Genomic DNA, 12506 nt, shown 5'->3' with positions numbered 1-12506 from the left:
TGATTTGAGTCTTCCTCCCATCTATACTTTATCAAATACCTGAGCTCACTTCCTAGTTATGTGCCAACAAATAGTCTTTAGCCTCCAGGAAAACAACAACCATTACTGGTAACTCCAGAAATGGCAGCAGTAGTTGGCAAACCTACTCTTCTTAGTTGGTGGTCTGTACTTTTGGCTATAAAACAGAGCTGATGTCTCTACTACATGTGCCACTGTTTATATTACAGAGCTTTTTGCTCGGCTTTCCTCCTGTATTCGACTATAAAGTAATTTTTAACAGTAAATTGCAAAGTCCCCAAAACTTCCCAAGGTGCCATCATTACAATATACATCCTTTTTCTTGGAGTCTAAGCATATTCTTGATATTCTAAAAAAGTGTTATTATTTGTGCAAAACCGCGTATGCTGATTATCTGCCACTAATCTGTGAAGAAGAGCTTCACCATAAAACTGGCCTTGGACAATGTAATTAATTTTCGCCCTATCTCCCGATGCGGTCGATGTCTACCTCACTTGCCACATCATCCTGACAGGATCTGAAATATTGTGCATGCCAGGTCTCGATTCCTCCCTGAGCTTGTGCAATGACATTTAGTTTAGTCTCCCCATCCTGGGCATGCTCAGTGTGCAGATAAAGTGGGGGGCATTATGCATGCTCAGAGAGGAAACCAGTTGCATGCATGAATGAAATTGAAAGCTCTGCCAGGATGTCGTGGCAAGACAGGAGGACATCTACTGTGCCCGAGACATGCTCACTCCCCTTCCTCCGGTTGGCAGTGCATAATTTACGTATGATGAACAACCGCAAAGTTAGGGGTCACCAGTACTGCCACAGCCCAATGGCTAATGATATTGCAGTCATAATACACATACATGTTCACTGACTACTGAGTCACCGTCCGGTAGTTTAGACACTGCTGATTCTCAGGTTTTATACCAAACAGCACTGAATTTGTCCCTTGGCGCTCGGCCTAAAAGTGTCCATACATCTTAGATATCTTTCAGCCAAATGACCAAACTCCCACATACACTTAAACACTTGGCTTGGCTGAGACTTTGGAATGGGGAGAGGGGAGAACGCCTTTGTCAGACACTTTAGGAACTTTTTTTCACCTGTTTTAACACTAAGATAATTTATTTTGGAATAACATCCAACCAGGTTTTTGTTCACGGGGAGGACCTGGAGACTTTCTATAAGGAAATTGATGCTGACATCCTGCCAGCTGACTTTGGAGGAAGCTTGCCAAAATACGATGGACGAATAATTGCAGAGAAGCTTTTTGGGAACAGAAGTGAAGCGGAGGATACAGCTCTTTAGAGAAATGTATACATTTTACTATATGTATCTAAAGTCAGTAAAAATGCTAAAAATGTATTACATCTCCTAGCTATGGTAGAGCTAATAAATCTTAATTAAACACTACATTATATATATAGACTTTTATATCTATATATTAGATTCATTACTAAACAATTTAGAGGTTAGAGTATTTTTAGGAGTTATTTAATCACTATAGAGTTATTTCAGCAACAACTATGTGTGGCATATCTGTGTTATCCACAATTGGCACAGCAAGTATCTATGTCTCCTAATCCTATGTTCTCACGATGACCTTTTATTGAGTTATTTTAATTGGGTTACTTCCTTTTTTTATTGCGTTTGTGCGCGCGGTTATTTGCCATGTGCTTTTATTGCGTTTTTGACACTGCGATTTTTGTCTCTTTTTGGTGTCAGGCTTTAAATAAAGCTGCATTGTTTTTGATATTTCCTGTATTTGGCTTTGACAACACTTTACTGATATGCTTGGGTGCGGATTACATTTGTTTTTAATGCATTTCTACTGCGGAAACCCGCAAAAAATGCATGTATGTTTTTTACCTTGCAACTAATGCAAGTCTATGGGGAAAATCTGCACATAAAACTCAAGGAAAATTGACATGCTGCGGATTTGAAACACGAACCGCCGATCAGATTACGCTGTGTTAAAAAGTTGCACAACGGGCCTGACATTTCTATTAATCTTGTCCACTTTGCTGGAATGGTAAGGTGCGGCATTTTTGATACAGCACAAACACGCCGTGTCAAAAATGCAGCAGAAGCTCATCGTGGGAACGTAGCCTAATATTTCCATAGACTTCTAGAGCAACTGCCACATGTTCGATGTTTTCCTCTTTCCAGTATTTGATATATAATGCCATGAGAACGTGGCTTCACAGCGAAGGTTCCTATTATATTGTGATATATCACTGAGAAGATATCAATCGTAGATATCCACGTGTCCCTCATGATTACTAGAAGGCAGGCGCCTTGGACGTTTCCGGAGCCCAGCTGAAAACAAGGACATATTAGAAGATATGAAAAAGTGAACGTGCAGTTTGCTAGGAATACAAGCCATGTGGGGATGTTATTTACAAGTCATTTTTTACTTTTCATCTTCTTTTGTGTATTACATCTATTGTTTATCTAGAAAAAAGAACAGAATGAAAGATGCTGCAGGACAAAAAATCACAGACAAAGAAAACAAACACAGAAAGGGCAGATTTATAGAAATTGTCTAAAAGAAAAATAGCAACCAATCACAGTACAGTTTTCATTTTACCAGAGCAGTTTAAGAAATGGAAGCTGAATTCTGATTGGTTGCTATGGGCAACAAAAACAGGTTTTCTTTTAATCAGTTTTAAGTCCACTGCGATAGTAGTATATGCTGCCATGATGGCCAAGGGTGTTTGCTGGGGCATGTGCCAGGGGGCTAGGGTGGTGGAAGGGGTAGTGGGTGTCAATAAGCCACAGTGCCATGAAAGTTTTAGGGGTGAAAACTGTATCTTTGCCCCTAGTCAGTAAAAGTCTAGCTAAGGCTGTGATCCGGACAACAATCACATGTGGATGAAACAGTCGATTTAATGACCTTTGGCTTTCTTCATGTCTGAGTCTTGTGAAGGTGTTTATGGCCCGTCAGAGACGGCAGATGCATCACTTGGCTGTGTGGCATGAGCGGGGCTAAGGGACAGATTTGTAGGGTTCAATACTCATCTGGTTCACATAAAGGAGAGACCCAGCAGCTGGGACATAGAATCTCATCCCTGAGCTTGTAGTCGCGATGCCTTCCAGGCACATCCATACTGCAGCAGATAGCAGGTTCTGGCTCTCCTTCCAGTACCGGTGTAATTAGTGGTGATGGTAAGTGTGGGGTGTTTCTTAAGGTGGATGATAATATTTGTACAGAATGATTCTGACCGATCACATAGTCAAGTGCTTACATCAGCCTTCATTACAAGGATGTGCCTGATGTTCATGATCATTAGCTTTGCCCTGATGATGACATCCAATGCCGAAATTGTAACTCAACAATCAGATACTTGTAGGGAGGTCCAGAATGAGGAGAACAGACACAACTGTCCATAGAATCCAAATAATGTTGTTTATGGGTTTCTTCTTGAATAAAGTCTTTCAAGTATGTATGTATTGGCGTTTTTCTTTTCTTTTTTCCCCAAAACATGAAGGAATGTGAACAGGCGTGAGCCACATATTACACAGCCAACAGGCATGCTGAAATGTAAGTACAAGGTAGCAAAATGGACAGATAATAGGGGCACAAGTCCCAAGGTTTCCATGAGCCACAAAGTGTGACACTACCAGTATAGTAAAGACCCATGAAACACATTTATTACCAATTAACCATTCAATCACTGGACAGCCTACTTCTAGGACACCACCCACATATAAAGAATAAGAGTTCTTTGAACCCCATTTGAATGCAGCAATGGCCTAGTTTGCATATTACTGCTTATGTCTATAGGACTGATGGATATACAGTAGTTGAGCACTGTACGTAGGTATTTCCTCCAGGTCCATATACAATGGGGGAAGCAGCAGTGTGCGTTTTTAACTGCTGCTCCATTCCAATGGGAAACCTGGGTCTTAGTGGTGGAACAAAGAGCCAAAGACAAATGTCTTGACAGCAAGCTTTTCAGAGACAAGGTGTGGCATAGAGGAGTCTACAATTCACTATTTCTATGGGTAGTACATGCAATACTTACCATTGGGACCTCATCTCAAGAAAATGAAGGTCCTGTGTTATCCATTTAGCAACAAGAAGTGAAGAAGAGAAACTTCAAAAGAGAGAGCTACAATGACATGTAAAAGTTTGGGCACGCCTGGACAAAATTATTGTTATTGTGTATTTTAGACAAAAACAAATATATAGTCATTTTTTACATTCAAATAAATGACAAAAAGTTAAATGGACTGTGCAAAAGTTTGGGCACCCTTGGAGATTTTGTGTGCTCAGATAACTTTGACCAAGGTTTTAGACCTTAATTAGCCTGTGAGGGTTATGGCTTGTTCACTGTCATCATTAGGAAAGGCCAGGTGATGCAAATTTCCCAGCTTTATAAAAACCCAGCCTCCTCTAACCTTGTGCCAAAAAACTGGAAGAAGATAGCAAAGCATTTTCATTTCCTCATTTCAAAATGTATTTAAGAATGGCTGTTAACAGAAACAGTGGAGGTCTAAATAAGGTCTGGAAGACCAAGCAAAATATCAGCGAGAGCTGCTAAGAGGCTAGAGAGGCAAATCAGAATCCCCGCTTGATGGCAAATGATGTTCAAAAATATTTAGCAGAAAATGCATCCTCATCATAAAATTCAGAGTCAGAAGTACACAAAAGAACATCTAAACAAGCCCAATCCATCCTGTGGACATGTAAGAGGGTGGTGCTATTATGGACAGTAAGGAACACGCTGTCACTTTAAGAGACTGCACCCCCTTGTCTGGCATGATGGAATTTTCTGCTTCTCCCCTGCAATAGACTGTGTGAATGAACTGGACTGAGCAGAGGGTGGGGGGTGGAGCCTGGACAGCGTGTGAGCACTGAAGCTGCTGCAGAGAGAACTTTGTGCTGTTTGCTGCAAGAAAGGACCCACAGCCTGTAACGGAGTGGACTTGTGAAATTTGACAGAGTTTTCCGGGTGCAGCAAGAGTGGCTGTCCTGTGTGAGTTTGAGAAGCCACGAAGATACTGAGAAATGGATTTACAATTTCCAGGAGCACCTCCAGGACCCCGAAGCAAGGAGAAGACCACGTTTCACAGAGCTGGCAGAAATCCGTGTGCATTACCGTACTAGACTGCTGGGGGCCCCCCGGGACTGGATCTGAGTCCCCAACATCACCTTTGGTCCTGTTTTGTGCACATGTCAGGGCCTAGTGTAGGCTTCAATAGTCAGACCACGGCAGCCGTGAGGCCTGCTTAGTAAAGGCCAGGGAGGTTATACGTAGAATAGCATTATTCTTTGTTTATTGTTTGCATTTACTTGTGTGACATATATTGAGTCTGTAACAGTTGGAGCACCGTGCTATTTTACGGACAAGCTAAAGAATATAACTCTTGTAAATTATCTTTTGCCATTGTATATCCCTGTTTGCATCTTGCTCATCCACTTAATTCCTTGCCTTCCAATAAATCTACCCTTTGTTGTTTGCACCTCATCTTGTGTACGCTAGTCTTCCTGCACCGTGGTGATCCCCCGGCCATCGCTTCAGACGGATGAGGTTAAAATAGATCTCTTTGGCCAGAATGATCCAAGGTAAGAGTGGAGAATAAAGGTCACAGAATTTCAGGAAAAGAACATCTCACCAACCATTATCCATGGATGTGGATCAATCATGCTTTGGGTGTTTGTTGCAGCCAATGGCATGGGGAACATTTCACGGGTAGAGGGAAGAATGGATTCAATGAAATTTCAACAAATTCTTGATGCAAACATAACACCATCTGTAAAAATAAGCTGAAGTTGAAAAGAGGATGGCTTCTACAAATGGATAATCCACAAAGGACTACCTTAAAAGGAGCAAGCTGCAGGTTTTATAATGGCCCTCTTAGTCCCCTGATCTGAACATCATTGAAAATCTGTGGCTAGACCTAAATATAGCAATGCATGCAAGACGACCCAGAAATCTCACAGAACTGGAGGAATTTTCTAAGAAAGAATGGATGAAAATCCATCAAACAAGAATTGAAAGACTCTTGGCTTGTTACAAAAAGCGTTTTCAAGCTGTGATACTTGCAAAAGCGGGTGCTACTAGGTACTAACCATGCAGGGTGCCTAAACTTTTGCATCAGCCCATTTTCCTTTTTGTAATTTTTAAAATGTAAAAGATTAAAATATATATATTTCAACTTGCTTAACTGTTCAAAATAAAAGTGATTTTGACCAGGGGTGTCAAAACTTTCACAAGCTACTGTACCTGCATGCAAAGTTACATAGGTTCTTGCCTTGTTCTCTCTATTACTTCTATAGATTTCAACAGAAAGGGTCACCTCTCCTATATATAACTGTTCTAGTAGGTCAAATGAATTCAGGCTGATAGAGATGGAACTGGTATGTCCCCTCCAACATTAAAGGGAATCTGTCACCAGGTATTTGCTACCCTACTAGGAGCAGCATGATGTAGGAGCAGAGACCCTTATTTCAGCAAAGTATCAATTACTGGGCTGCTTGCTGATTTTTTATTTTTGTAAATCACTGTTCATTTGCTGCAGATCTAGCAGTTCTCTGAATGCTGAGCTCTATATAACACCTCAGTTACCACTGATTGGCAGATTTCTGTACATACTGTGCATAGGCAGAAAGATGCTAAATCATTGGTGGGTAGGGTTATACAGAGCTTCTGAGTATGGAAGACTACCTGGCAGTAGGTTTACTAGTCCTCTAATGGATAAAAGGGATAAGGAAACTTGGCACTTCCAAGATAAGTTAAAATGTGGTTTTCTTTATTTCAACTCCATTACAATGTTACATGCATTGCGCCTTAGAATCTCTGACGCGTTTCCAGCATTATTCCACGCCTTTAATCATAGAGATGTTATGGCTCTGATCTGTAACCTATTTAAATCCAATATGGATCAATCATGTGTACTGTTTCCATTGTATATCAATATGCTTTTGAAAACCCCCTTAAAGGGAATCTGTCAGCAGATTTTTGTTATGTAATCTGAAGACAGCATGAGATGGGGCGCATTGCATACAACATTTTAATGGAGCTGATATAAAGAAAACCAAATTATTACTTATATTGGAAGTGCCAAATTTCCATTTCCCTTTTTCCTGATGTACTGCAAACGAGCAGTGGAACGGCACCCACCTGAATTATATGTGGTGAGTCTGGAATAAACTCTCTATTCACTTAGTCTTCTAATGATTATACAGCAAGCAGCCCAGTAAGTGACACATTCTTGGAATCAGGGTCTCTATCTCTACTTTATGCTATTTCCAGATTAGCTGGCATAAACCTGGTGATAGATTCCTTTTAATCTGACCGTGGATAGCATATTCAATGTCCAAAATACTAGAGGTTTAGTTTAGCAATACATTTTAAAGGGGTATTCCCATCTCCAAGATCCTATCCCAATATGTAGTAGTGTAATAATAATAATATTTCTGTTTGTTTTCACTTTCACCCCTATAATCCTTCACTTTCTGCTAACTCCCCTAATCCCCACACCAAGTAAGGAACTGTTTATCTCTGCTTCAATCCTCCCCATCCATCTCACCTCCTCAGAACTGTTCCTTAACACACAATCCTCTGCCTCCAAACACAGACAGCCCCCTCATGCCCTCTCCTGCTCCCACCTGCTAACACTTTCTCTGCTCCTTCTCACTGCTGGTGATATCTCTCCAAATCCTGGTCCTCCTCACCACATTCCCACAGTCATTTCTACCTCCCATCCACGCTCTATCACAAACTTCCTTAACCTCTCTAACCTTATACCCATTCGCCCAGCCCCCGCTTCCCCAGTCCCACTAACAGGAGCTCTGTAGAACGCTCGCTCTGTCTGCAACAAGCTTTCCTACATCCATGATCTTTTTGTTACTACCAAACTTTCATTCCTCGTCATCACCGAAACCTGGCTCACCCCTTCTGACACAGCCTCCCCTGCTGCACTCTCTTACGGTGGCTTCCACCTTTCTCATACACCCTGTCCCAGCAGCAAACATGGCAGAGGAGTTGGTTTTCTCCTGTCAGATAACTGCTCCTTCACCCCAATCCCACTGCCACCCTCTGTTACCCTCCCTTCCTTTGAGGTGCACTCTATGCTCATCTACTCCCCCTCAAACCTTCAACTGGCTGTCATTTACCACCCCCCAGGGCCAGCCACCACCTTCTTTGACCACTTCACCACATGGCTACTTCATTTCCTTTCCGCGGACATCCCCACTATCATCATGGGCGACTTCAACATCCCCATTGACACTTCCCTCTCAGCTGCCACTAAACTTCTATCTCTCACTTCCTCCTTCGGCCTCACTCAATGGTCTTCTGCAGCCACTCACAAAGATGGCCACACACTGGACCTCATCTTCACCTCCCTATCTAGCCTCTCTAACTCACCTCTTCCTCTCTCTGACCACAACCTTCTCACATTCTCTTCCCCCTCCACTCCATGTCTACAATCCCCACCCCACAAACTTTCACACCCTCTCAGAAATCTTAAACATCTTGACCTACATTAATTCTCTGAATCCCTCCTCCCTCTCACAGACATAAGTTCCTTACACAATGCGGATGACGCTGCCACTCTATATAACACCACAATAGCTGTAGCTTTGGAATCTGCTGCCCCACTTACACATACCAAAGCTCACAAAATCAACAGACAACCCTGGCATACCAGCCTGACCAAAAGAACTGAGGCGAGCTTCCAGGGCTGCTGAGCGCACATGGAAAAGATCCCACTCCAACGAGCACTTCATCGCATTCAAACAGTCCCTCACTACTTTCAAGACCACACTCGCCACAGCTAAACAAACTTACTTCTCATCTCTCATATGCTCCCTGTCTCACAACCCTAAACAGTTATTCAACGCCTTCAATTCTCTCCTCCATCCCCCAGCACCTCCTCCCTCCCCACTTATCTCAGCTGAAGACTTTGCCTCATTTTTCAAGCAGAAGATTGATAACATCAGAGACAGTTTTGGTCAACAACCCCCAGAGCCCTTCCTCCCGACTTCAAAAGCCCTCCACCTTCAAAACCAACTTCTTCACCATTACAGAAGATCAACTCTCCACTCTACTCTCAAAATCGCATGTCACCACCTGTGCACTTGACCCGCTCCCATCCCACTTCATCCCAAACCTCACCACAGTCTTCATCCCAACCCTAACTCATCTCTTCAACCTATCACTAACAACTGGTGTTTTCTCCTCAAGCTTTTAACATGCCTCCATCACACCTATCCTCAAAAAGCCCTCTGTATCTAGCTATCGCCCTATATCACTTCTCCCTTATGCCTCCAAACTACTGGAACAACACGTCTACCTTGAACTGTCCTCCCATCTCTCTTCTTGCTCCCTCTTTGACCGCTTACAATCTGGCTTCTGGTCACACCATTCCACTGAAACTGCCCTAACTAAGGTCACCAATGACTTCTTAACCGCCAAGAGCAAGCGACACTACTCTGTCCTACTCCTCCTCGACCTGTCTGCTGCCTTTGACACAGTGGACCATTCCCTATTATTACAGACCCTCTCATCCCTTGGCATCACAGACTTGGCCCTATCCTGGATCTCATCATACCTAACAGACCGGACATTCAGCGTATCCCACTCACACACCACCTCTTCACCTCGCCCCCTATCTGTCGGAGTCCCACAAGGTTCAGTCCTTGGGCCCCTGCTCTTCTCCATTTACACCTTTGGCCTGGGACAGCTCATAGAATCTCATGGCTTTCAGTATCACCTCTATGCTGATGACACACAGATCTACATCTCTGGACCAGATATCACCTCCCTACTAACCAGAATCCCTCAATGTGAGTCCACTATTTCATCCTTCTTCTCCGCTAGATTTCTGAAACTTAACATGGACAAAACAGAATTCATCATCTTTCCCCCATCTCACGCGACCCAATGAACCTATCCATTACAGTACATGGCTGCCCACTCTCCCCAGTCCCACAAGCTCGCTGCCTCGGGGTAATCCTTGACGCTGATCTCTCCTTCAAACCACATATCCAAGCCCTTTCCACTTCCTGCCGACTTCAACTCAAAACTATTTCACGAATCCGTACATTCCTCAAACAAGAATCTGCAAAACCCTAGTCCATGCCCTCATCATCTCTCGCCTTGACTACTGCAACCTCCTGCTCTGTGGCCTCCCCTCTAACACTCTCGCACCCCTCCAATCTATTCTAAACTCTGCTGCCCGACTAATCCACCTGTCCCCCTGCTATTCCCCGGCCTCTCCCCTCTGTCAATCCCTTCACTGGCTCCCCAATGCCCAGAGACTCCACTACAAAACCCTAACCATGATGTACAAAGCCATCCACAACCTGTCTCCTCCATACATCTGTGACCTCGTCTCCCGGTACTTACCTACACGCAACCTCCGATCCTCACAAGATCTCCTTCTCTGCTCCCCTCTTATCTCCTCTTCCCACAATCGTATACAAGATTTCTCGCGCGTATCACCCCTACTCTGGAATTCTCTACCACAACACATCAGACTCTCGCCTACCATCGAAACCTTCAAAAAGAGCCTGAAGACCCACCTCTTCCGACAAGCCTACAACCTGCAGTAACCACCGATCAACCAAACCGCTGCATGACCAGCTCTATCCTCACCTACTGTATTCTCACCCATCCCTTGTAGATTGTGAGCCTTCGCGGGCAGGGTCCTCTCTCCTCCTGTACCAGTTATGACTTGTATTGTTTAAGATTATTGTACTTGTTTTTATTATGTATACCCCTCCTCACATGTAAAGTGCCATGGAATAAATGGCGCTATAACAATAAATAATAATAATAATATTTGCAAATACCTCCGATTAGAAATGTAGTATAGTTCTCCTGATTCACTATGCCATTTGCACCCCATTTGCAGTAGCTTAGATCACTCAAAGTGACAGTTAGTTGCTGGTTGTCGTAACCATGGATAACTATGCTACTACAATGCCCCGCTCATGGGGTAAGTGACATAACAAATCAGAAGAAGTATGCTACATTTCTAATTGGAGGCATTTGCTAATATTATTATCATCACACTTACTACTAACTGGGATAGAATTTTGGAGATATGAATACCCCTTTAAGGAAATCTAGTTTAGTTTTACCTTTAAATGAATAGAGTCTGTACCACAGAAATGCAGAAGATGACATCCAATGGTAAGCTACAGAAATATACTCTGGCATCAGGTTGTTGTAGTATTGAATCTGAAACATATTTAAAAGATATTTTCTGGGAGAACTTTTGACACTTGAACTCTGCGCCGAAACTGGTTAAGTGTCCGCTTAGTTCCAGGTGTTTTTGTTTCTCTTATAAGCCGTCGATGTTTCACTGACATATGGTACAGTTGCTTTAGATTATGTACATATGGGAAAAATAATAAAGGTTAAGTATACAGAGGGCGGGGGATGGGAACACCGCATCTTATCATGTCTATGCAGTATATACTTCGTGTCCTTAAGTTCTGAGCTGGTAACGGGAAAAAGAAAATAATGAATATGGTGATGGGAAAACTGGGCAAATTCCACTGACGTGACAACATTTGAGGAGTCTTCAAATAACTATAAATTAAAAGTAATGGTTATGGTCTGTGCTAGAGCGATGGTCACGTAATCAGGTGGGGTACACACACAGTCACACACTATATTATGTTTTTCAAGAAACCATGGAGATCTGGCATTAAATGTGGAAAAGTGGAAATTGAGTGAAAAGTTTAAAAACATTTCAAATATAAAGTTACTGTGGCAAAGCCAAAAATGTAACTAATCCCATTGATTTATGGCGTTTAACCATTTTGTAATGTGTCTACAACATTCATGCAAGAAATTAAGTGAAGAAAAAAATCTAAACGTAAACTTCAAATTCATTTATTACTTAGTAGAGATATTAAGCCTGTGGCTCTAAGCAATAGGGATGAGCATAGAAAAGCACAGGAGTCTAGTGATGAGCGAACGTGCTTGGATAAAATGTTATTCGAGGATGCTCAGGTGCTATCGGATGGAGTGACTTCGGCGTGCTTGAAAAATATGCTTGAGTCCCCGTGGCTGCAAGTCTCGCCGCTGTTCGACAGCTGGAAAACATGCTGGGACTGCCTGTTTGTTAGGCAAACAGCCGTGAGACATGCTGCCACGGGGACTCCAACACTCGGTTAGCACACAAGCATGGTCAGATAACACCTTATCCAAGCACGTTCACTCATCACTCATCAGTAGTCCCATGGCTGCCACACGTAAGCCCTGGAAATTGCCTTCTTCACAGTTCCTCTTGATTAGTCGACCTGTCGTGAGATTGTGTGTGCATCACAATACAACTGTGATCAAAACAGTAACGAGGACACCAGCAGGTAGGAGGTGATCCGCAGGGCTACCATCAGGTAGTAATGGAATACTGGTGTTGCCACTAGACCAGTAGACTAGTCGCTTATCTCTACAAAACATTAACACTGCTTGCCAAAGAGAGGGAACCTTTCCCTAATGAGTCAAAGCAACTGAAAAAAAGTTGTAGTC

The 12506-nt window shown here is 42.9% G+C and overlaps 1 protein-coding gene across 4 annotated transcripts in view; it reads left to right on the top strand.

Annotated features, from left to right (window-relative positions):
• The window catches only part of RLBP1 (retinaldehyde binding protein 1), a 97215-nt gene extending 93757 nt beyond the window's left edge, over nt 1-3458 (top strand). For 3 of the 4 annotated variants that reach the window (XM_077263471.1, XM_077263470.1, XM_077263468.1), the window contains one exon: nt 1159-3458. In XM_077263471.1, coding sequence (XP_077119586.1) covers nt 1159-1317 — 159 coding nt within the window. In that variant the 3' untranslated portion in view covers nt 1318-3458. The remainder of the gene's footprint in view (nt 1-1158) is intronic. The other variant, XM_077263469.1, reaches the window with a different exon arrangement.
• Nucleotides 3459-12506: the final 9048 nt, after the last annotated feature.

Source organism: Ranitomeya variabilis, chromosome 5 (genome assembly GCF_051348905.1).
Source record: "Ranitomeya variabilis isolate aRanVar5 chromosome 5, aRanVar5.hap1, whole genome shotgun sequence".
NCBI classification, from domain to species: Eukaryota; Metazoa; Chordata; class Amphibia; order Anura; family Dendrobatidae; genus Ranitomeya; species Ranitomeya variabilis.
Note: the sequence above shows the minus strand (reverse complement) of the source record. Positions and strands in the feature narration are given on the sequence as shown.